This window comes from Scleropages formosus, chromosome 21 (genome assembly GCF_900964775.1).
Source record: "Scleropages formosus chromosome 21, fSclFor1.1, whole genome shotgun sequence".
Taxonomy (NCBI): Eukaryota; Metazoa; Chordata; class Actinopteri; order Osteoglossiformes; family Osteoglossidae; genus Scleropages; species Scleropages formosus.
In genome coordinates this window covers 14,807,902-14,834,058 of record NC_041826.1, presented here as the reverse complement: position 1 = coordinate 14,834,058, position 26,157 = coordinate 14,807,902, and the positions used below count along the sequence as shown (strand labels likewise).

Below are 26,157 nucleotides of genomic sequence, written 5' to 3'. Positions count from 1 at the left end.
CTTAAGTCATGAACTTTTTGCCATTATGAACTTTTTGAGAAATTTAGTATTAATTTTTTCCCATAAAGAGAGCTAGCAGACTTGCGTTCGAGTCATCGGTGAAGCACCACCTCTCTGTTATCCTCCATATCTGCGCAATATCGCTGGAGCAGAGCTGATGTGCAGCGCTCTGTGCTTAAAGGTAAATAACATACAGCTTACACTGTTTTTTAAATTTCTTATACTTTCATTTCTTATCATTACACCTGTATCGCACATTGGCACTGGGCGGCACGGTGGCACAGCAAGTAGCGCTGCTGTCTCACAGCGCCTGGGTGGTGCGAGAGGACATGGGTCCGATCCCCGCTCAGTCTGTGTGGAGTTTGCATGTTCTCCCAGTGTCTGCATGGGTTTCCTCTGGGTGCTCTGGTTTCCTCCCATAGTCCAAAGACATGTTGTCCAGGTTCACCCATAGTGTGTGAGTGACGGAGAGAGTGTGTTGCACTGATGTATGGATGAGTGACCCAGTGTAAGTAGTGTATCTAGCAGTGTAAGTCACCGCGGTGAATAAGGTGTGTGGGCTGGTAACGCTACATAGTATCCATTGTAAGTCGCTTTGGAGAAAAGCGTCTGCTAAGTGAATAAATGTAATGTACATTGGTGAATTTTGTGCGATGTGTACGGTAAAGGAAGGGATCCAGGAGCCACAGATGAACACAAACACCCTGGTCTTCTGCCGGCATGGCTTTTTATTGTGCTTTTTATATTTACAGTATTTTGCAGATACCTCTGCTGCAAAGCTCTGAACTCACAAGAGGGCTCACCATTGGACTGCGCTATTCTGCTCCTGTCAAAAACCTCACTGCTGCCTCCCTCCCTGTGGAGCTGTCCAGGTTGCTGACATTTACATTGTGTTCATTCATTCCGCAGATGCTTTTCTCTAAAGTGATGTACAACTCATAGCAAACAAAAGTAAATTTCAACAAGAGACGAGAGATACAGACGCACGATTCTCAAACTAGTGAGCCTGATATCAATGTTTGTTGCCAGCGCACGCCACACAAGTACCTGCATACAGAGCCGAATTGAACATTTGAATTGCAAACTTTTTGAGGAAGGTACCAGCTGTCAGTGCCAATTAAGTTTGTAAGAAGGGGACCATCTGTACAGTGTTTGTGATGTGAGTTTTTGCAGAAAATTACCATTTACCAAATTATAGCAGTTGACAATGTAAGTTCACCGGTATTACACACACAAAGAGTCTGAAAGCACTCGTCCTGAGCGGGGTCGCAACAAACCGGAGCCTAACCCAGCAACACAGGGCGCAAGGCCGGAGGGGGAGGGGACACACTCAGGACGGGATGCCAGTCCACTGCAGGGCACCCCGAGCAGGACTTGAACCCCAGACCTGCCGCACAGCAGGCCCCGACCAAACCTGCTGCACCACCGCACCCCCTTTTACCAGTATTAGTAAAATGTATTTCGCTGTTAAAATCATAAACAGTAAGAGGGATTCAGAGTATTAGAGGATTTCTGTTCATTCCCTACATCCATAACAATACCCCCCTTCAAAAAAAGGTTTAAAAAGTATACCTCATAAGATGGGAAAATGGCATGTCTTGAAATTTTCAGTTCCTTTACATTTATCTGTGGTATTTCAGTCTTCCGACGCTTATAGCAGTACTGGTCCGTGCCTTCCTCTTAAGAGTTGGCAAAACCCCAAGCATCTAATACAAAACATATAACAATACACCCTTCCGACACAAAGGAACGTGCAGTAAACGGTGCAGCCACATAAACGGCGGTGCAAATGAAAAATCCTTCACTAAAATAATCGCTTATTAACCGCAAAGGGTGTACATTCTGCCCCCAAAAAAGACTGCGGCTCCCGTTGCGCACACCGATATGTACACAAATTAATTACAATACACAAAATGCGCAGATGTATCAAAAAATCATGAAAGAAAGGGGAAACCCATTAGTTTTGAAGTGTGATTCATTTTTAAGCAATGGTGAATCCGACACAAATTCTGTGCTGTTCGTATCTTCAATTTAAAAGTACCATTAACTGCATTTAATACATTTTGCCTTTTGACTTCATTTGAACATTTACACTGTCCAGGTTGCTGACCATTTTATAACAGATTGTACTAGAGGCCACTGAGTGTACCAGTTCAGCTATTATGTGTATGTACAGAAAAAATACTTTGTTTTAAACCGTAAATTTTAAATAGTGCTTTTAACGTGTTTTTAATTTCTAATTTTACAGTTAGATGTTTTCGTGGCATTTTTTCGCAGTGTATAATCTTAAATGCAGCAACCCGTTTGGAATCTAAAATAAACTAAATTAAAAATGGAACGTACTTGTTTGTTTGTTCAGTTCTAAGAGGATTTGTACTGGAACATTTTAGTTTGTAGCGGTAGTGAATAACATTATGAACTATGCATAGAAATTAAACATCTTAGGTTACAAGCAGAGGGGCTCATTTTTTCGCGTCTTTCTTGGTTTTACTGCAACGACTCTTTATTATGGTTCAACAAGTCATAAAAATATCGTTACATTATCCATAATGTTGACATAAAATTTTAAATCAGACTGATTGACTTTTGATTCACACTATAGCAAGCTCCAGTGTGCTTTTCTCATGCTGTTATGCCTGAACTGCAGTTATTTTTATGGTCTGATCCACGTGCTCACGCCTCAGGCAGGTCAAACTGCACATGCCTCTTCTCCTTTGACACAGACTATGTCGGGCTAATCTGCTCTTGCCCCTTGTGTCATTTGCTGAGGGGGAAACTCAGCACCCCACACCACCCACCGGAGGCCATTGGGGGTACTAGTAAGACCTTGTCCATCCCCAAAGGGATCTTTTACGGGAGAATTTTTTAAAAAAAATAAAATGTCAGCTAGTGTCCCAAACCCATGCCTGATCCTAGCTGGGGGCAATCGCTTATGCTACCCCAATCCTGTTTGAGTCAGAAGCCAGTTACGGGGCTCACACCACGAAAGGTGAAACACCTTGACATGTGGCCTATGACCTGCTAAGCAACCGGCTGCAAACCATAGTGCCCATAGCGCCCTATTGATCTGGAGGAGGAAAAAGCTTTTATCACCGGATCCATCAGAAGTACCACTCTTAAAGGGACAGATCTGTTGAAAATAAATCAATTTCACCATAAGCTACTTAAATCATACAGTAACCCTAGATATGTGCAGACTCATAAATGTCTTAATGGCTTAAAAAAACTGCCCTGTGGCAAACAAGCAAGATCTTAGGATGCACTTCCATGACATGCTATTTAACAGAGACATGTTTTACAGACCACTTACACCAACTAGTGACACTGATAGCCATCAGTCACACAAATCTCAGACTTGCATTCAAGACACTTTGGATGAGTCCTCAACCTTTCACCCAGATCTGTGCAGGTACGTAAGAAATTCATGATAAAGGCAACACTTGCATCCAAATGCACTACAAAGGCAGGTTGCAGCAGACAAATGTTAAATTCTCCAAGGAATTATCAAAACTGTCCACTCAAACTAAAATGTGTCTGTTTCAGCGACTCTGCTTGTCAGAACTGGTTGAACCACGGGCTGGAAGTTAAAAATCACAAACGTCCCTATCAGGGCATAAAATGTTTTAGTACAATAGAACGTCATCTGTACTGCAGCATTGTACATTTACATAGAATTTATTAATTTATTACACACTTTTCTCCAATGTGCTGTAAAATTGTTTTAACTAGTATTTAACTGACATCTTTATCCAAGGCAGCATACAATGGCAGACGTTGTAAAACTAAACTCCCTGCAACTATTATTCCATTTATAATGCACTACAATGTAACACAAATACACATTCACACACGCAATGGGCAACCCACCTGAAACACGTCTTTGGACTCTGCGAAACCCAGGTGAGCACGAGGAGAACATACAAACTCCACACAGAACGAGCCAGATTCAAAGCCACACGTGAATGACGCCCCGCAGCTACCCGCTGCTCCGCCCAACCGACAGAGGTGTAGGACTCTTATCACAAGCTTTGAGGAACATATATGTTATACAACAGCCATCTCTTTTAAGCATATCTTTGAAGGTGGCCAAGACATGTTTCCCATTTTAGTAAAATCTGTAACTTCAGAAATCCACAAGCAGAAGAGTGGAACCCTGTGAACTAGCTGGAAGTTCTAGAGTTCTGCATTTCACTGAAAGCCTGGAGTGGGACATGAGCATAAGTGACCTCAGGCAAGATGAAGAGGTTGTCATACCTTGAGACTGGAACAGCAGGAGGCCTGGGTCTTAGGGGGCAAGGGTCCGTTTTCCGGCAGCGGTCTCTCCTTGTCGTGAGGCTCCATCCTCCACGCACTGATGCAGATTTCCTTGGGTGAAGATACCTTTGTGAAATTCCTTGGCATTGATTTGTGTGTTCCTGCAAGCAGATTACTGAAGCACGTGACCCTGTTCTCCTACTAAATATGTTTTTATTAACAAGATACAACCACAGACCCGGTGTAACAAATAAATACATACACACTGCCCGAAACCACTTGTCCTGAGCGAGGTCGCGGCGAGCCGGAGCCTAACCTGGCAACACAGGGCGCAAAACAGGAGGGGGAGGACACCGTCACAAGACACCCCAAGCGGGATTCGAACCTCAGACCCACTCGAGAGCAGGACCTGGCCAAGACTTCTGCGCCACCGTGCCCCCGTAACAAATGCAGTGCTTATAAGAAGTAGTGTCGTGTATTGTTTTTGCTACTGTATCCCTGCTGAGTATCCACACTATTTCCAATTTATCACCCAACTTAAATTTTTGAAGCTGTGGCATTGTCCACTTCATGTTGGGATTGCTAAAGATACCCTTATCAAAGTGTTTAACATGATGCTTTTCTCTGAAGCAACTTGCAATGGTAGACTACTTACATTTAATACAACTGATGATTTTTAATGGAGAAAATCAGTAGTACTCAAAGGTACTACCCCAGGAAGTGGGAGTTGAGCCTGAGACCTTCGGGTCTAAAGTCAGTAACTCTAAACACCACGGTACCAGAAGCAAGATGTAAAGTGCTGACAAATATCAAGAGAGTCACAACTGTAACTGCTATCAAAGTGAATCCCACCAACCTTCGAGGGGGAGTAACTACTTATGAATCCAGTTACGTTGTGTTCTGTTTTTTATTTTTAATTACTTTGATAAAATGTCTGGATTCCCCCCCACACTTTGAGTTGAAGAATACCAAAAAGTTTCAGTTAAATACATAATGGTTTCATTCTGTACAGCAAAAAAATCCCAGTAGGCACTGTTTATGCTATCATTGCCACATAACAAATGTAAAGTCCTTAAATCGGGGCAATTTAGCATCATTTAGCATTTAGTCTGAAGTGGACAAGGCCACACCTTCCAACCGTTAAGTCACGAGACAAACTGTACGGATATTCCGCAGGAACTCGGTAGCAGAAATAAAAAAAAAAAAAAAAAAAAAAAAAAAAAAAAAACAGCATAATTCCAGTGCACTTTGCTGATCTTGGCTTGTTGTCAGGCCTGTGCAAGGCAGTCTTTGGCTGTTTGTATTTTGATAACTCCTACAAATACACTGAACAGCATCGCTCAGACATATTGTTCACTCGAGACAAATGGCTTTTTTGAGGTGAGCAGACCAAGACGGAGGCCCAGAACAATGTAATAGAATTAGATGTGAAGCCAAATTTGCTTCAGTTAAACTGTGTACCCGGATAAACACACACATCACCATAAGAAAGCGGCACACAGCATTTTTACAGAAATGTTTTCAGTTCTTAAACTGCATCTCAGTGTGTGTTCTTTAGAGGATGCAGCCTATTTATACAGTTGACACTTAAGTTCAAAGCAGCTTACGTTAGGTGTGTACATTAAGCTATTTACAACAATTTAGCCATTTACAGAAGAGCATTATCACCCTTTCAATAGAGGGGAAATACTTCAAGTCAAGAGTCCGACAGCAGGAGCGGCGATTTGAGGATGAAAGCTTCACATTCCCACAGAACACCTCGAACCACTATGCCACCTGCTGTCCCCGTGTCACAAAACACAGTTTGTGTATTTAATGTGAAACTAGCAAATGGAGAAATGCATCGGTCAATAAGACAGTATCTGGAAAACTAAACCCCCAGAACACCGTACTGGGCATTATCTCCTCCAAACTTGGCACGTGGAAAAAAAAGCCAACAGGTCCTGTTATGTGTGGAAATCTGATTGAATGAGTCACACACTGTACTGTATAGTTTATCTGAACTTAGTGACACAGCAGAATTCAATCTCAATGATCCATTTTGGAAATAAGGATAAAAAAAGAGGATTAGGTTACTGACATATGTCATATTAATCTTATTTGTGAAAAGGACTGTACCACCCATTTCCCCCAACGTGTCAACGTGTGCTATTAATTAGGCTAGAAGGGGACAGTTCGTTTTAGTAGAATCTCTTTACAGCTGAAATAATAATTTAGCGATTTGATTGTGTTGGGTGTGTAACGACAAAACTAGTAGTAGCGAATAATAATAATTAAAAGTCCCCTGATGCTCAATAAAAGGAGAAGAAGGCAGCTGGACGAGCGCGGCTGAAACATACAGTAATGATCATAATCATGGAGAGAAGTCATGACAACAAGCCCGTATCCCTGACCACCAGCGCGAGGGCTCCGCTCAATTAGCTAATTAATTAACCGCAAATCTGCATATTGAAGAGGCTCGTGGGAGCCGTCGGACATCATCGCCGGTACCGACCGAGACGACAAGTCAAGAGCGCTCACACACCGTCTGGTCTGCGCACGTTATAATAATTATCATGTCTCGGTCAGTGATGAGGTGCAGCCAGCGCTCCTCCGTGTCCCAGACACGGACCGTCGGACGCGGACGGATCACGCGAGTCACGGTCGGGAAATCGCTACGATGTCACCAGAGCTGAGCAGAGAGGAGGAGAGCGAGCGGTGTGTCACCTCTGCTGCTTGGACTGCGCGCGCTGGATCATACGTGCACCGCGCTGTCGCGCGCGCTTACGTACCTCAGCTTTTTGTTTGTGTTTACCAGTACTTCTGAACGCGACCTTTAAGAAGATCCGCAAACGGCAGAATAGTGTGTCTCAGTGAGACGTGCGATAAATAAATGATGCCCCCCCCCCAACCCTCCGCAGTCCAGTACTTTTATCATGTGCGTGACTCTGCACCGCAAAGCGAGAATCAGTTTGATAGTAAAAAACAAAAGGGGTCGAATGAAGAAACAGAGGGTGAATTAAGGAGGCGACATCAAAAGGGGTGTGAGGTGTCGCCTCCCCTCGTGAAACGTCGCGTCGGAGAGGCGTGAGAACTCACCCAAGGTTGTCTCGTGAGGGACGCGCCGCTGCCCGCGCGGCTCAGCCACGCGCGCGCCTGTACAGGTGACGCCGGGCGCGCGGAGTGTCTCCGCTGACGAGACGACGACGACGACGACGATTATGATGATGATGATGGTGGTGGTGACGGGCGCGTGAGTTGCAGGAGCTGCTGGTGTCTGAAGCCGCAGAGAAAAGAAAACTTCTCTCGAAGGACAAGTCAAGCGCCGCGAAACGCACCTAGTATTTGTAAAAGCGGCTCGAAAGTTGCGGCGAAACGCGCAGTTCTCCCCGCTAATTAGTCCGCGAAGTGTCTGCAACACACTTTTAATCTTTGACGTCAGTCGGCCAAGGTTTTAACTACGGCTTCCCTGAGAAGTGACACAGTTCGCAGCCCTGCTCGGTTTATGCAAAAGGCGCTTGAAGAATTGACTGGAGCATGTGATAGTGCTTGAGGGAGAGGGAGAGGGAGAGAGGGAGAGGGAGAGGGAGGAAGGGGAGGGAGAGGGAGAGACATAGGGAGAGAGGGAGAGACAGGGAGAAAGAGGGAGAGAGCAAAAGAGATGGGGGGAGAGACATGGAGAGAGAGCGGGAGAGAGAGAGACATAGAGAGAGGAAGAGTCAGGGAGAGACAGACAAGGGGAGAGGAAGGGAGAGAGACATAGAGAGAGAGGGAGAGACAGGGAGAAAGAGGGAGAGAGCAAAAGAGATGGGGGGAGAGACATAGAGAGAGGAAGAGTGAGGGAGAGGGAGAGACAGGGAAACAGAGTGGGGGTGAGACAGACAAGGGGAGAGAGACAGAGAGGGAGAGATGGAGAAAGAGGGAGAGAGAGACGGGGGAGACGGAGAAAGGGAGAGAGGGCAAAAGAGATGGGGGGAGAGACATGGAGAGAGAGTGGGAGAGAGAGACATAGAGAGGAAGAGTCAGGGAGAGGGAGAGACAGGGAAACAGTGGGGGTGAGACAGACAAGGGGAGAGAGACAGAGAGGGAGAGATGGAGAAAGAGGGAGAGAGAGACGGGGGAGACGGAGAAAGGGAGAGAGGGCAAAAGAGATGGGGGGAGAGACATAGAGAGAGGAAGAGTCAGGGAGAGGGAGAGACAGGGAAACAGAGTGGGGGTGAGACAGACAAGGGGAGAGAGACAGGGTGAGAGACATGGAGAGAGGGAGAGACAGGGAAAGAAATATGGAGAGAGGGGGAGAGAAGGAGACATTGAGAGAGCGAGAGACAAGGAGACAAAGAGCAGGGGTGAGACGGACAAGGGGGGAGAGAGAGAGAGAGAGAGAGAGAGAGAGAGAGAGAGAGAGAGAGAGAGAGAGACAGGGGGTACAGAAATAGAGACAAAAGAGAAGACCAAGAGATGAAGAGAAATGTCTCTCTCCATCCCGGCCCTGTTTGGTTTATCCAGTCAGAAAAGTGTTGACCGCTCAGAGCTCCTCAACAGGCAACACATCACCTTAGATTAAGTCAGAAACAAAGAAGTAAACATTGCAAAAACAGAAATTCATGCAGTGGTACGTTTCCTTCTCACTATGCACTGAGGATTTAACGTATCCATAATTCAGATCATCTAACGGTCCAGTATAAGACCTGTGAGACCAGAGATGGCTTAAAGCGTTTATCAGTGGAAAATATCCAGTTTTTCACAAGATATTTTTATGAAACTGTATTTCAAATGCCCTTGCGGCCTTTTAACTTACATAATTAAATGGACCAATGCCGACATAAACACAAGTTTCTGGTGAAAAAACTGAACTTTGAGTATCTATCTGCTTGCGCTCAGCAGGTCACAGGTGGACTTTAATAATTTAATACTCTATAGGAAAATCCATTCACACTATCTATATTATAATATTAATCATTTCATTTGAAAATACTACGGGTTATATTCAGTAGTGACTGATTCATAGGAAATGTTTACTGATACATAGTATATCATTTTGGGAGGTGATCTGTTTGAAATCTTCTATGCTTCCTTGTTGCCATGGAGATAGAACAGCTGCGTAATATGCTAATATTAATTTCTTCATGAAAGTGTTTTGGATACCTATTTTTCTCATGCGTTACTCTGCCAAAATATTGATATTATATATTTAGGTACATTAAACAATATTATTGATTACATAAAAATCCCGGGCTAAATGTATTTCTATTGCACATGTTTTTGCAGGAGTGAATATATAAAGAAATGTGGAGCACTGACTCATATTCTGATTGCTTGCTCAAACCGTTAAATCCATAGATAACCTACTTTCTCAAAAACAAGGCAAAAAAGTTTCTTTTTCCCATTAGGTTGAGATCTCAATTACCCAAATACACCCATGAAATCCAATACATCTACACAGATATTTGAGTAGCCAGCATATGTATTTGTGCTTGTTTCTGTAGTCAGTCCATCCATCCATCCATCCATCCATCCATCCATCTTCAAAGCACTTATCCTGTAGTGAATGGTGTTGTCAACAAGCCAAGTGGGACAGACCATATTTTCTATTCTGCAGCAACAGCCTCTAGGTCTCCCTGGGGAATCCTGAAGTATTCCAAAGCCAGCCCTGAGATATAAGCTTATAGCTTGAGAAAACCTGAGGTCTGACCCAGGACCTACTTCTTCTGAATGAGGTGTGCCTGGCAGACCTCCCATGTGCGGCACTTCATAAGGAATTCTCACTACTTGCCACTTTAATTGACTCCTTTCAGTCTGGAAGAGCAGAGACTCTACTCCAAAAGACTCCTTGGTTGCTGAGGTCCACACTTTATTATGTTGTTTGAGCCCCAGTTCACAGTAAAGTAATATTGTTTTCCTTTGATTTTGTTCTTTTAGCCCCTGCATGAGCCACAGGTAAAAATGAACGTGTAGTCTGAGCAGTACATTGAAATCTTTATCCAAGGACTCAGTTCTCTCTTCACAGTAACAGTTTTGTACAGTCTTTGGAGTACTGATGGTGCTGGATCAAGCTATTGGTTCATCTTGTGATTCCCTGTTGACATTCATGAAGAAGATCCCAACATGCTTAACTTCCTCCACTTGGTTCAGCTCATCCTCCAAATAAAAAACAACCTGCCTTATCCCTTGTGAAAACCAACACTTCAGATTTGGAGGTGCTGACCTTCACCTTGACTTTGTCACTTTCAGCTGGGAACCACTATAGTGCATGTTGCAGATCACATTCTAATGATGCTAACCAGGTGACATCATCTGCAAAAACTGGCAGTGAAATCCTGGTATTTCTGCTATGGATAATCTTCAAACCCTGAATGTGCCTTGATATCTTGTTCAGGAATACCATAATCAAAAGGAGAGAGAAAACACCTCTTTGACAAAGCCTACACCTACCCAGAATAAGTACAACTTAATACCAAAAATGTAGACACAGCTCACAATCTGTGTAAATAACAAATAGCAGACAGGAGAGGCTCCAGGCCTTCGTAGTCTTGCATCACCACCCACATGGCATGCCAGGGCATTCAACCATAGGCTTTCCTTCCTCCTTCCAAAGGTGAAGAGTTAGTCCACTATTTTACAACCAGAATGAAATTTACATCATTCCTCGTGGATCTAAGGCTCAACAATTAGCTATACCTTAGAAGGGCTGAGAAGCCAACAAAATCCAATGCTTTCAGTCTTTTTGCATTACCTACTTGGTTATTGTCTGGTCTCAGAAATGGTATCTTGCACCTGGAGCTCCTTTCAGTTGAGTCCTTCACAACATTCTCGGTCCATTAAAACCTTTTTTCCATTGTCCTCTGTACACGGGAGCACAAACTCATAATCATAGAAGGTCTTCCAAAGGTGGATGTTAAATTCATTGATTCAAGTGAGGCCACAATTGCTTACTAGATATTCTTACTACTAACTTGCACCTCTGTTGTCCATTTCATGGTCTCTCCAGCTGCCTGATCCATAACCAGGTGAAAAATGGTTAGCAGTTCAATAAACCTATTCACTAGAGGGTCCAGAACATATTGCCTCAGATCAGATGACACACCTACAAAGTTGATAACTAAGGTGCTCTGGCAGAAACTACATTTGTCCTATAACTTGTGCTTTGTGGCCAATCTGAGACTAGGACAAAAGTCCCGTTATATCTCACAATTAGGTTCAGTTCAAACTTCTTTCCAATTAAGCCAATCAAAGTTTCTCTGTTGTTCCCAACATATGCATTGAACTCTCCCAGCAGGACTACAGAGCCTGTAGGTAGTTTCCTCTCTAGTATCTTGTCCATTGTCTCTAGAAAGGCTCTATACTCTTCACAACTGTTTGGTGTATAAGCACAAACAACCAAGTTTTCTTCCATGTGACTTAAGATCAAGAAGTCTGCTTCCAAAGCTGAAACTGTATATGGAGATATGACCTTCTATAGATTGTCTATACTTTTCTATCTCTTAAACAAGATCAAGCTCCATTCATCTGAGTGCAGTAACATTCCATGTCCCAAGAGTCAGTTTCCATTGTCATGGTCTAAAGCCTTACAGGTATTTCACTTGAAACCACATACCTCATCTTGTGGGTCGTAAGCCCATAAGGTGGCTAAACACTTTTCCCAAGCTTGCAGACAAAACCCACCTCCAGGCGTGGCTGCAGGGGTAGATCTCAGAAACTCAATCTAGATGAGGCACTTCTATCCGTTTCGGATTTCAAATCATTTCATTTTTAGATTTAGAGATCATAATTTCGAGTCCCTTTTGTCTGGCCCCTCAGTTTAGACCAATCTGCCAAAGGTGATCCCATCAGAACCACAACATGGCTCTCAAGCCCCCTCACAATGGCAAGGTTGTAGTCCATGGAAGGATTGTATATAGTTCACTAAGGAAGCATCATTCTTCTCTCTTTCAGACTTGCAAATATTAGAAATAAGCTCATTGTTTTAAAATCCTCTGAAGTAGTCTAATATTCACTTGCAAACATTTCCTTTCAGGTACCATGAGTAAGTCTTATTTTAGTCTATTTTTTGCAGCAGGAATCCTGGGTCACAGCAACATAAAAACTAAAATGGCAAAGTGAGTGTATGCTTGTACATAATACAAGAACAAAAATTGCAGTATCCAAACAGGAGTCCAGCATTCATACAAATTATAATGCAGATTAATTCCTCGTGCACAAGAAAATTCACCCCCTGGCATATACTGTTTTTACAGAGAAATGTTCATATATAAATAATAACAAAACATACTGTACTAATAAAGCTAAAGGAAATAAAATGACACAAGCGTCAGTAAATTTCCCGATATATCGTTGAGAAGACATCTTCCAATTAAGAACATGCTGAGTTCTTCCTACATTTATTTACATTAAGTTTCCAGGTAATAATTTTAAAAGGAAATGCAAATAATTTTACACTTAAAGACATATCACATTTCTTCATTGTTGCTTAAGTTTGGATTCCCTCCAGAGTCCTGCAATTATACCTGCAATTATATCTCCCATACTGGTTTTGAGTTACTAAAACTGATAAAACTGAACATGTCTCATTCCAAGGACAACAAGGATTATCCGATTTTTTCTTCGCAACATTCTCAGAAAGGGAAGAGCACTAAAACAGAGCTCCGAAAGAAAAGAGCGATAAAGACGGCCTTCGGGGACAGATCTGAATTCCTTGAGCCAGAAGAAAAGATGGAGAGAACTTTGACTGTCCGTTATGTACGAGCCCACCTTCAGAGATAGACCAGTTAGTTAATATGAACAAATGACAGATGAAATTAGAGAGATTAACTAAATGCCATCTGGTCAGAGGAATATGGAAGGTAAGCTAAGATGTATGGAAGATAAATTAAGTAGTATGGAAGCTAAACTCACAAAGCCGGACAATCTCAGTACCGAACGAAAGAAGCACTCTGATTGGGAAAAAAAAAATTCACAAATTTAACCCATCACGAGAATAGTTTTGAAACTGTTTGGAGGAGAGAGACAACGTACAAGCTGAATCAACTTTTGATCTGCAGCGAACAACCGAGTTTAATCAAGTGAATGTGGATGAAGTGGAATATAAAAATCGCCATGTTAATTTAGAGATTGTGGGACTGCCTCAGAAGGCTGAATGAGGTACCCCTCTTAAAAAATTTCTGCAGGACAAGCAACGGTCCCTGGTAGGAGTGCTGGCTGATTTGCCTCCTTTTAGTAGATTTCGCCCGCTGACTCCATGCCCGTACTCCCAACCCGAATACCTGTCTGAGGACCTTTCTGATCCGGTATCTGAGACTCTCGGACAAAGACGACATCGAGAAAGCTACAACAAACAAACACGACATCATAATTAAAGATTCCTATCTGCCATTCAACCCCAATCTGCCAAGCCGAAATTATGCAGTGACGGCCGGAGCTTTTAAAGCATGGAACATCTATCAGGGTTGTGCTTTCTCTGCTTGACTCGCAAAGGGAGGATCCTCCACTCTGATGACCCACAGTCAAGCACCGTGTTCCTGACTCATTTGAAAGACTGAAGCCATGTCATTCAAGTATTTGATAGAACCCAGTTTATTTCCCTTTGGTTCTTATTCTGTCTCTGTTTTTTCTTGTACTTCTTGCTGGTTTTGGGGGTGGGGTTACTCTTTACATTTCACCTATGGTGGGCTTTACAGGGGGAAGGTATAGCCAGGGGTATAGTTAAGGAGGTGTATCCCTTGCCAGGCACCTGTAAATAAAGCAGTGGTTCACAGGTTTTCTGAGGGATGATGGAGGGTGGGGTCTCATGCAGTTTTTGCTCCTTGTCTACAGCCTGGTTTTGAACTCTTCTTCTTTGAGCCCTCTGTTCGTTCTTTCTTTTATACCTTACATTTACATTAATATTCTAACAATGTAAAGCTACCTATGACAAGTACCTGCAGCAGGTGGGATTCAAACATACAACTTGTAAGCCTAATGGCAGCAGCTGTAACCACTATGCTACCTTTCTGGGTTACATGTTCAAGTTTTTATTTAGATGATATGACAGACTGTGTCACTTGGGGTTACAAGGTGTGCGTATAATTTGATAAGAAAGAGGATTTTGAATTGTATTTATAGTGAAACAGGACAATTTTGTGTGAAAAATGAATGTGTGCTCATGCAGAGTTACCATCGCTGAAAGCATGTTTTCAGTTTCCATAACCTAAACCATAGCCTGAGACAGCAATTCCTTATTTGATTGCTCATTATGAACATGCAGTCTGCAAAGCCTGCAAAGCACACACAGGTAATAGCTGTTTCTGTACCCGTTTTGTTCTTTTACTTATTTTGTGTATTTCGACCGAATGCCATCTGCTCAGCCAGATCAAATGTCCGGTCCACCACTTCCTAGGTCGAGTCAAAGGTTGGTGAGCAAGGAATTGAAGCTGTTATACTCCATTTGAAACTTAGAAACAAGTCGTTCCACAGAAGAAGAAGCACTTTTTTAAATATACATACATGGCTGTACCCCCATGGGGGGACAGGGGGCTGATGTGACAGGTATTAATCATATTTATGATTAAAAATATGATTAATACCTGTCACATCAGTATTAAAAATACTCTCTTGCAGCAAAACAGCATGCAGTGGCCAGGATTATTACTAATCTCGCTCTCATTCTAAAGCTACAATTCCAGGTGCTAATGCAACACATTGGACCTCCAAGTATACAACCCTATGGTCTTAGTCAAATCCCGGATTAATTAATTCAGAAAAGCCCTTAAGGTCTGTGTTATGATTTCCTTACGTAACTGCCCCTTTTCATTCCCTCTCCGTTAGAAGAAGGAAAAAAACTCACATACTTGAAAAACAAACAGTGTAGTAATTCCATAACATTTCATAATGCAGACACAATGCAGTGGTGCTACAATTTATAGAAAGTAAATGGTCTCTTTCATAAAGTTTTATTCTTTATAGACTCAGTCAATGAAAGAAAATTAAAAAAAAAAGTACTTTATATTTACGAAACACCAAAGTAAGTCACCTGGTGGCAAGCAACCTCCCAGATACACACACACACATACACATACACACACACACACACACACACACACACACACACACACACACACTGTCTGAAACCGCTTGTCCTGAGTGGGGTCACGGGGAACCGGAGCCTACCCGGCAACACAGGACGTAAGGCTGGAGGAGGAGGGGACACACCCAGGACGGGATGCCAGTCCATCGCAAGGCACCCCAAGCAGGACTCGAACCCCAGACCCACCAGAGAGCAGGACTCGGCCAAACCCACTTCTCAGATATATCTGAGATTATCTTAACCTTCCCACTGAGGTCCATTTTAATCATCTAACCTTTCAACCCCAGACTTTTGTGGAAAAAAAAAAAAAAAAAAAAAACAAATACATAACCCAGACATGAAACTGAGCACAAGGGATAACTGCTGGTATCATGCTCACCGGGTATAACTGTTGAGTAGTGACTAGCAGAGTACAGGTATTACATTTTCACCCACTAAAAATCTAGAAGATAGGTTTTTCTATAAAACAGCATTTTTTTCTTGTAACTTTTGTGTTGTGGCATCAAAGGTCCCTAATAATTAAAACACCGATACCTCACTGCGTTTGTATGAAATTGGAGAAAGGTTTTTATTCAACGGAATTCACTGTTTCATAGAGTCAAATTTTTCTGGAGATTCTAGTCTGGAGTCAAAACCAGAAAGTTTAGAAATCTTGCCAAATTTTCCTCCCTCCTCAAACCTCCCTGGGCCAAAAAACCCCCTCGGTACCGAGAACCAGCTTGAAGTGATGCAGAAATTAGACCAAACCAAGTCTGCGTTTGTAGACCTGCAGAAATGAACACACAAACGTCTCAGAACCACAGAGTTAAGTTCATGTTATTCAACTGTATTCACATTACAACATCGACATTGTTCAGTTTATGACAAACAGGTTCTAATAATCTCAATACATATTTACTGTATAATACAATATACCAAGAGGCACTTCCAGTAATTCTGGCATTAGAGTAGCTACAGTATAGTGTCTAAATTACAAAAAAACAGTAAAAATAAATAATGTTTATCTAAAAGACTTAGTTGTCATTTCAATCTTTTACCTGTACAGCATACTTTTTGTACAAAATGGAACATTAACCATCAATAAAATGAGCAGTTCACTTAAACAGGTACTTGTGAATTACATATTTCTCCTTTATAATGTATTGCTACATATGTTAAGTGCAAGATATAAGTGAGAGGAAACTAATTATTATTCAGTCGGTGAAGTGCCAACTATATAAAAAATACAAGTATATTTTTTGTTTACAGAGTTTTAAAGCTTGTTTGGTTCTCCTTGTAATTAATAATATGCATTATCAATGATTATAGCAACGAAACAAAAACAAATTAAGACAGCAGAGTATGACACCTAATTATACGTAAATTGTGGCAAACAGCGAAATAGCGAAGGACCAACATAAAAAAGAAAAAAAAAAAAAAAACTCAAGTGATTCTCCAGCCTGTAGGCCAAGTGTTTTCAAAACGTTTCGCTTCAAATGCAAGAAATGTCAGAAAATGCCCTTCATACCTATAACGTCAGAGATGGATCAACAACAGATGCGAAATTACAGCTCTGCCAGGTGCCAGTGAGGAAGAAAGGCCATAAGCATGCCGGCCTTACCGAACTGCGCACTGGACCAAACGGCTCTGAATTAACTGTATTTTTCATCTGTGCTCATACAGTGTCAGGTAGCTATTACCTCTCGGTGCAACCACCCATGTCACCACGGAGGACCTTTAGAGAAGGGAGTGCATGGGCTGAGGACGTGGATGGAGGTTTTTAATTTTATCCGGAGAGAAAACAACACTAAGAGATGGATGCCGAACAACTTGTGTACTAGGTTTACTTAAGAGTCACACGTCTGCAGCCGTGTGTCTTTCTCCTAATGTAATGCACAAATTGTATTTCTGCTGAGATGTACGTCGCTTTGGAGAAAAGCGTCTGCTAAACGAATAAAGTTAAATGTAAAGTTGTAAAAATTTTCAGCCTTTGCCGTATCAGGTACGTTGTACGCCGTTTCCTTGTCATTCGTGCGGGGCACCGCTGTTCTCGCTCATCCTGACGCCAGTATCTCGGCACCCCCGCTCCCGTGCGGTGGTCCAGAAGCGTGTCTCGCACATGCGCTTTGTGAGCTACCGCCCTGCACAGGCTCTGGAGAAAGTTTTTTGCGGTAGAGTCACATCTTACGGACATCGCACTTATGCGGATTCAGGTTTATATTGGCAATCGCCATTTCTTTGGGGAAAAAATATGCAAAAAATAAATTCCCGCACACAAATAACTGTCGGGCATGCATTGCATGCCAATTGAGTTAGCCAATGAGCCACATGAACCCCCTCCTGGGTGACTTATGATACCTGCCCCATCACAATGTCTTTGTCACTTTACACAAGTTCTTTTGTGCAAAGTGTACGTTGCTGTTTTAGCCAAGTTTCTTATTTATTTTGTGAGGAATTCAGAAATATGGTTATTATTAGATGTACCGTTATTGTTTTGTGCATTATGGTATCATATGAAATATGATTTATATGGCGCAGCGGTCGGTATGTGATTTTTTTGCCTTCGCGTGCTCTTTCGGTCCTCTTCAAACTCCGCGTAAGATGTGACGCGCTATACACTCGTGTCAACGACAGCAACATTTTTATGCTGCTATGAATTCGGTTGTGATCATTTTGCACCAAAAAGCCTGGGAAGCCCTGGGAAGACAAGAATTTCGAGAAAATGATGGTAAATCCTAGACTGTATCAGCAGAATAAGAAGAAAAAAACTGAATGCAGGATGCACCTGAGGAGAATGACTACCTGACATTTACTGCACAGGAAAGATGTCAATCTGTCTGCTCGCAGAAGACCATCTTAAATCAGGACTGTATTGTAATTCTAGGGGGGGAAAAAATCTCGTTTTAGCTGTCAAGTGTCACGCGTAAACAAAATGGTCAAAAAAACACTTAAAGTCTTGTCACGGAACACACACAAATCAAAATCCATTAACATCACGTCCTCCGGAAAACAAAACATTAGCCTGTGGAAAATTACAAACAACTGAGCATAATTTGAACTTTCATGTTAATTTAGTGTATTTTAACAAACACACAAAGTTGTATTTAAAAAAAAAAAAAAAGTTAGAAATGAAATAAAAGAAGAAAGATTTCTTATTTTAGGCACTCTGGACCATGGTAAGACCAAATGCATGCATGAACCCCGGCTACAACCCTTTGCCTAATCATTGATAAGATCATATCATCAAAATGTGAATTTCACCGTAATACCACAGTTTCATAAAGTCTCATTGCTTTAATAGATAGGAGGGTGCTCCAGTACTCTCCCTGCCAAGTCTTTTTCCTCCGCTGATACACTTGAGGGTGAGGCACGTCACAGAGGAGAGCTACCCGCTCATCAGATGTGACCAGCAACCTGCAGCCACCTGACAGGGCTGCAGCAGGCGCTAACGTGTTGTACCGGCCAAAAATACCCTGGCTGAGCAAAAATTCAGCCTTTAGTGCAGAAGTCACCGCGGGACTCGCAGTCACAGAAGCTGATCCTCTACCCCGAACTGAGGTCTGAGCTGTAGGAAACGCGAGAGGTGCTCGGAAGAAGCACCCCGACCGGACGAGCAAGTCCCGAGTCCGTGGGAAGCCGGTTCGGAAAGAGACTGATTCGGAGTGACGCTACATGGAAGCTAACATACAGATTGTCACGCTCAGGATTTCGGGCAAAGCCCCAAAACGAAAGAGCGAGCTGCAAAGAACGCGGAATGTTCCTCTTCATGGCAGACGTCGCCCCCTTGGCAGAAAGTGCCTTGCATAAGCGCGCATCTCCGTGGTGTTACTGGCCTGAGTTACAGTCGCAGACAGGAGGGGAGGACGGCTCTAATGCCTTAGTCATAGAAAAGAGCATGCCAGCTAATGACCCCCTAGGGTACCAGAAATCCCTTTTCCTAGAAAGGGTGACTGCTGGCAGTGGAGTGAAGTGCAGTCCCTGTGCCTTGGGCTTCTTTATTTCTTGATTTATCTTTATTTTCTCCTTCTGTCCTATTTCCCTATTTCATTCTTCTCTTATTTTCGGTCCGTGGTTCTCCGGCTGGAAACAAATGGTCACAGTAATCCTTGGATTTTGCCCTCAGCAACAGAGCAGCGAAGGCTGGGGTGGAGCACAGCTTGCCCCCATCGCGCCTAGGGCGCTCCATCGAGGGGACCTGCATGACACTGGTCTAATTTGCAATTCCAAATGGTAACCCCCTGCCCTCCAGCTGTGGGGCAGCCAACAACAGTGTGTCGTTATTTCACGTTTTGTCCGCGGCTGATGTCGGCACTGCAGGTCGCCCCCCGATGGTTTCTGTCCGCCCGGAGGCTTCGGCACAGGAGCAGCCAGCTGAAGCGGTGCTCAGAGGGCGGAAGTGAACCTGAAATCAGCTTTCCGCAGCATCCCGACAGGCGCGGACACACGACAAACAATGGACGTTCGGTTGGCCAGAACAAATGCGGCGGGGGAAGTCCCCCCCAGGAAGTCTGCAGAAACAAACCAGGTTGCGCGGGAGCAGTCTGTGAGAGAGCGCCTCAGATGAAAGTCGAGCAGCGCCATCAACAAGACCCGAACAAAGGCAGGGTGTGTTTTTCTTGTTCCCTTCGCAGAAAACCCCCAGGAGCCATGGTCACGCACATAACCAGACGCAGCGGTTGAGAAGAGCACCAGGGATTGCACTCTGCCACTAACAGACAGGCGGTGTCGCATCACGCGCCTCGAAGTAACAACACTTGACCTTTGGCATGCAAGCTGGCACGGTCGCATCGCTCCGTCCTATCATGCCATCCCACAAACGCACCAAGGCTGAGTCATGCTTGCGTGTGTTAGCAGTTGTTGGAGTGTGATGCAGACCAAGCTTGCAGCAACAAAGAGAAGAGGAGTACATCACTGCTGATCTCTGGCCACTGTTGACCTTGCCGTGGTGTGCTCGGCTGGCCTGCAGCCAACCCACAATGCAAAGCGCTCTACTTTATGTTATGGTGGAAACACTGTCGTGCAGTTTTTTATGCGTACGCACCAACACGTAAATACTCATTGTCATATTGCCGCTCTATAAACGACATCAGCGCAGCTTGGACAGGCTTCAGGAATTGTTCTGAAGTTAATTTTGGCACTGATAATTGGAATATGTAGAAACGGATTGGCCCGTGTTACTTAAAAAAAAAAAAAAGAAAACAAGCTGAAGTTTCCTTTCGTACCAGAAAACCTGAGAGTGCAGCAAAAAACAAAAAGCTCTGGAGCTCTCAATATTGCTTCGGAAGCCGGTATTTGAAAGGAGCCCGCTTAAAATAACTTCCTTGGGGTGCCGTTTCAGAAAGAATGGAAAAATTTAACTGGAGCTAAATGAAAGAATTTCAGAGGCAAACTATGTTGCATGACCAATTGGAAATGCCCTATTTGATTAACTGCCATTGAAGAGGACCTCCCAGCAGAAACAGGGACACGCTACGGCACTGTAATTTCACCTTGTGGCGTCTCCTGTCAGCTGCTCAGAAGGTGAACGTGGCTGGAGATGTGCGGTGTTTCAGTGAAGCGGCAATGCAATCGCACCCCGTATAGACGAGCGTGCCGTAAAGCGTCACATCAACAGCTGCGCTAATGAATGGAGTTGGATGTGCAAAGCCTCCTGGAGCCTTCTTAAGCGGGATCATTGCGTGGGTGTAGGTCCTGCCCACCGAAACGGTGATATAATCCCCCCGTCTCATCGGAAACACACCACACACCCCCCCCCCGAGCAAGGGGACGGCCGGTTTCTTGTTGGTACCCATGTGCGCCGCCTGCACCAAGGAAACCCTCAGAAACAGCCAGAAAGATCTAGAGCATTACAAGCACCGTGCATTTGAAGCAGGACAACAGGTGGTGGGATTTGTAGGTCCTTTTCTGGAATGTTCTTTCGCAGCATACTGTGCTGGTCTTGGGCCTGCCACTCGCTGCTCTCGGAATGGGCTCGCGGTCTGTGCGCGGTCTCTGAAAGTCACTCACTCACAAGTGGGAAGAGGGCAGAACACGACTCGATCCCATTTCTGCTGCAGATAAGCGCTATCCAGACCCGCTTGTTAATATATGTATCACCCGGCTTACCTGTGTCATTATGCTTTTGAACATTGCTGCTTTACATAATCTCTGTGGTTCACCTGTCGCAATATTGATTGTTTTTGTATGGTAGCTAGAAGAGTATAAAAATATGCACAAAAGGAAAATATATTATTGCTCTGCTGATCATATTTGGTATATACTGTATATACCTACTGGGTACATCATCCAGAAAAAATCCTAAAGTCTTCTAGCTTTCTTTGCTTTTAACTATGATGCCGAGCAGCCGGTCAAAGAAACCGTCAGCTGCCGTGTTTTGGGCATTTAAGCACAGATCTGTTAGTGGAGTAACGATGTGCGTTCAGCACGTTTTTGTGCCGCTGCTGCCGCTTTGGAATTACAGAATTGCAGCCCACGGTATCATGGCTTTGTAACAGGGTACAGCTGACATGGAAAACCTTATGACTATAATCATAACCACGAGGTTGAAACCTTGCACCTACTCAGAAAAATAAGTGAGCATCGACATTTTCTGAAGAACGAGAAACCGTTTGCTTTTTGGACAGCTGACCACAGTAAATGGCGCTTTTACATCATGCGTGTTAAGAGCACAAATAAAGTCATTGAAACTATGCTTCTGTTTACATAACCATCGATAGCAACAGCTGTGACAGCCAGGGTGTGAAACAACAGCCTGTAAGGAAAAATTTTTTTAAAAAAAAAGAGAATTTTGCCTGACAGCAATGGCGAAGGGGCGGGGATGCAAGATGGGACTTGTTCTCCTGTCTTACTGCGCTGGACAGAGCAGGCATCTGGTAGCTTCCCTGGACGACGGCTGACTGGAGTGAAGAGGAGCCATTTGTGCGTATGCGGGACAACGTGGGCCTCCGGGGCTCTGGACGAAGCTTTTCCCTCCAGGAGCAACCCGCTGCCGAGGTGCTGCTGGTACTCGGACCGAAGCCGGCGCGGCCTCCGAAAGTCAGCAGACAGGGACGTCCTGGGATACCCACCATCTCCTCCACTGTCATTGGTGTGTGTGTGCGTGTGTGTGTGTGTGTGTGTGTGTGTGTGTGTGTATTTTGGTACTTTCTCTTCATCAGGACATTGTTTTTAAAAAACGCTTTTCTTAGAAAACAGGCCGGTCTGCAAGGTGCACCTTGCACAGAGCTGCCTCTGAACCGACATGCGGTCCATCCTCTCTGTCTTGTCGGTGCCTCCATTTGGCAGTCCCATATTGCACTGTGGAAACTCCTCAAAGACAAGCTGGGTCCTTCAGGACAGGACCGGGCTTTACCGTCCTTTACAGCACAAAGAACTTGACCCTGCCCACTCGCATCCTCCCACCTTGAGTCCACGCACCTCAGTTCTCACCTTCCTTCTAACCCTGTTTTCTTTAGGCACATAGTCCCCAAACTTCTACAGTGTTGTGTCTTAAGTGATGTGCTGGGACAAAAGTTAGTCTTTGTCAAAAATAAATAAAAAAAACAATGGTCCTGGTTTCACTGTTTCATTTGACATACTGGTGTATAAAATCTTTCATTACTCCAGGACCTCTTCCTTCCCATCAGTGTCTTTGGATGCTGGCTCTTCCTCAACTTCCTCAGCATCCTCAACGGGCCCCTTGTTCTCATCATCCGTCTCATCTTCCCTCTCCTGACCTTCAGTTGGCTCCTCCTCTTTGCTCGCAGGCTCCTCCTCCTCCTCGTGGATGGCCAGGATCGGCTCTACGGGGTTGCCGCGGTGCGCTGGCTCCTCCCCCTCCAGCGACTGAGCCTCCTCATTGATGACCTTCTTCCACATCTCGTGGTTCTCCAGCAGCTGCTGAGTGATCTGACAGAAGACTTTCCGCCTCTTCTTGACACTTTGTTTCTCTAATGGGATTATACGAAAAAATAAGGACATTTGACAACATTTGCCAAGTTTAGTCCTCAAGTGCCCGCAAATCTGATGACTCGGTACCGATTGCGATACGTGAGCTGACATCAGAAATGTCAAATCAAAGCCATGAGGTGTTTACGTCACCTGCCTGGGTAAAGCAGAAGTGAGAAAAGTAAGAGTAACAGTAAAATGAAAGCAGTGAGGAAAAAAGACGGAGTCTTACGAGAGGTTTCAGAGCTAGTGGACGCATCTTCCTCGGTTGTGTCATCTTCCTCGTCGTTTTCTTCCGAGTCCCCTTCCTCCGCCTCCTCTTCCTCAGTCTCGACCCAGCGGCCGGGCATGAGGGCGGCCGAGTCGTAGGAGCTGCAGAGCGGCCCCACGATGTGCGTGATGAAAGACTCCTGCAGCTTGGCCAGCTGGGGGGCCGAGCGGTCCATGTAGGGGCTGATGGGGAGGCCCAGGCTGGACTCCTCGTCCCCCTGCAGGGGCGCAGGCTCGCGTTAGCGGGGAGACCCACCCGGAAACACACACATGCACTGTGAACTGGGTAGCTAGAGAGACCGGCCCGTGTCTGAGCTCTGAGCTCTGAACTCTTCGTACCGGTAAAAAGTGCTGCGCTGAATTTACCTCCGAGCAAAAAGCGTTTAGTTTTGCGATCCATATAATTCCAAATATTTCAAGCCTGGTCTGAAGCTGCATCTACGGTCTGAAAACAAACAAATACTGTACTTTTGTGGTATACATACATATCAAGTACCAGTTAGTGAAAAAAATATTTTTCATCAAGAATTATTGTCTATGAAAGTACTGTAAATAATTAATTTCTCTCATTATGCCTAAGAGGGTTGTGGCCTCCTTTACTCCCTCTGTTGCAAGTATGTGTAATATTTATTGGTGTTAAAGAGCTGAATTAGGTCAGTGGCGATAAGTTAGAGGACACGCGATGAGAATATTTCTGGTCAAAAATCACATGTCGAAATAACCTGCACGGCGCTGTCCAGATGCACCAATAACTATGGTTCACAATGTCAAGGGTGCATGCAAAGTGGACCGTGGCTTGCGTGGTCTCCAGTTGCCATGGAAACAGCACCTACGTTGCCGCTGTGCTGTAATACGTGTGTCGTCATGCGCAGGCAGGTGTAATTCCAAAGTGCCGAAGGAAGGAAATGAAAATGACATTTGGAAATCTGTTAGCAGAGCAACCTCGCGTGCCGCATATCCTCAAAGGGCGACGGAGCTCCGAAGGGTCTTATTCTGGGCGGTGGATCAGGAGAAGCACGTGCTGGTGTCCGTTTCCAGCACACGGCAAAGCTCTCTCTGCTCCGTCACAGCGTGAGCATACGTGCGTGCTGCGTGTGTGTCCGCTGATGAGCGTGCGCATGTACCTGTTAGGCAAACGTGCTATTTTAAGAAGGTCTCCCCAAGAGGAAGAAACAGCACAGACCTTTCACGTGTTTACGAGTCTCTCCTCGCTTATTATAAGGTCTTTTTGCGTCCACGCCACGGTCTTTCCGTCCCATCTCTATTGTTGCCGCTGAAGCCCCGCAGCGTTGCTGGGCGCCAAGGCGTCGACGCCGCTCGACAGCCGCTGCCCATCACAGCCGCCTTTGAACGTCAGACGTGGCGTGAAGTGGCAGCTAACCCATTCGGTGGGTCGCGTGAGGGAAAGCTGCTCCAGATACAGCAGCTGTGTGCGAGCCATGGGGAGAATCTAAGCTCCTCCATCAACCAGTTTCTCATTTACGTCAATAAAAGACTTCATCAGAAATGCAGTCTGTTTCTGACCCAATTAAAACAAAGTCAGTGTGGATTTTTTTTTTGGGCTCCGATCCTGCCTGGCTTACCCTCGAGTGAAATATTTCATCTAAATTGCTCCAGATGAAACCCAGTTGCGCCGATGGGCTCATGAATATGTGCAAGATGAAACCGGGGGACGCCAACTGTCTGTTGACCTAAATAATTTGGGGTTAGCGAATACATGATGTTTTGACAGCTTTCAGCGCAGAAGAAATACCGCTCAACGACAGCAAGCGATTTACAAGGGCCGACGAACGTAACCGTAAATGTGCATGCCCACACCGCTGGACAGACCTCGGCCTCCAACCACGATACAGGACAGATCCGGTACACACGCAACATTGAGAACGGCAGTGACAGACAAGGAAGCAAGCAACTGGGAAATGTAGTCAATCGCAGAACCAGATGATCAGAAGTGATCAACACAAGCCTCTATGACAAGGGACTGTTGCAGACCAACGCAACGGGTTAGCTCTCCAGAAGTGCCGCATGCCGTGTTTCAGACAGACGAACCTGAAGAGAGGGAGCCCCCTCCTCACCTGCTCGTAGAACTCGTTGACGATGCCCTCGGTCCACTGCAGGTGCAGGTCCTTGCACTTGAGCGGCCCGTTGATGTCGGCCAGCTTGATGCACATCTGGCACACGAGCAGCCGGTCGTTCTCGTTGGACCAGTCGATCCCCGAGGTCACGTCATCGCCCACCTGGCACGGGCCACAGTAACATCAAGGTGACCATGTTGCTTGGGAGAACCTGGGGCCGTTCCTAGTGCTGCTGGTGACTGATGTCAAACACCGATCCTTACCTGAGCGGCGATACAAGGAGTTTCTCTGGGTTCAGCTTACATACTGACATTAATAAGACTACTGGGGTTAGGGCTACATATATATTAGGGTCAGACGAATGTTTACCTTGGCATTGAATTCAGCCAGGAAGTCAAAGTGCTTCTTCAGATCGGTGGCGAGGATGGCCTCGATCACGAGGAAACGAAAGCGCTTGAACTCCACGTGGTCCAAGTTGGCCAAGAAGTTGTACTCGGGATGGGACATGAAGAGGCTCCAGGCGGAGGCAGCATGGTGGTTCTCCAGCACCGAACGGTCATTGTACAGCACTGCCTGGAGAGGGAAGGGAAGGACGCACACACAAGGACTCAGCGA

At 44.8% G+C, this 26,157-nt stretch overlaps 2 protein-coding genes across 5 annotated transcripts in view; both read right to left on the bottom strand.

Annotated features, from left to right (window-relative positions):
• The window catches only part of slco1c1 (solute carrier organic anion transporter family, member 1C1), a 34,391-nt gene extending 26,672 nt beyond the window's left edge, over window positions 1–7,719 (bottom strand). The window contains exons 1-3 of one of the 4 annotated variants that reach the window (XM_018726325.2): window positions 7,333–7,719; window positions 4,517–4,570; window positions 4,255–4,365 (exon numbers count right to left, since the gene is read on the bottom strand). In XM_018726325.2, coding sequence (XP_018581841.1) covers window positions 4,255–4,341 — 87 coding nt within the window. In that variant the 5' untranslated portion in view covers window positions 4,342–4,365; window positions 4,517–4,570; window positions 7,333–7,719. Of the gene's footprint in view, window positions 1–4,254; window positions 4,381–4,516; window positions 4,571–7,332 lie in introns of those variants that run through there. The other 3 variants (XM_018726324.2, XM_029247285.1, XM_018726328.2) reach the window with 3 other exon arrangements.
• Window positions 7,720–22,777: 15,058 nt separating this feature from the next.
• pde3a (phosphodiesterase 3A, cGMP-inhibited) overlaps window positions 22,778–26,157 on the bottom strand; it is a 73,269-nt gene continuing 69,889 nt past the window's right edge. The window contains exons 10-13 of the mRNA XM_018726209.2: window positions 25,912–26,115; window positions 25,543–25,704; window positions 23,430–23,685; window positions 22,778–23,199 (exon numbers count right to left, since the gene is read on the bottom strand). Of these exons, the coding sequence (XP_018581725.2) occupies window positions 22,868–23,199; window positions 23,430–23,685; window positions 25,543–25,704; window positions 25,912–26,115 (954 nt within the window). The 3' untranslated portion in view covers window positions 22,778–22,867. The remainder of the gene's footprint in view (window positions 23,200–23,429; window positions 23,686–25,542; window positions 25,705–25,911; window positions 26,116–26,157) is intronic.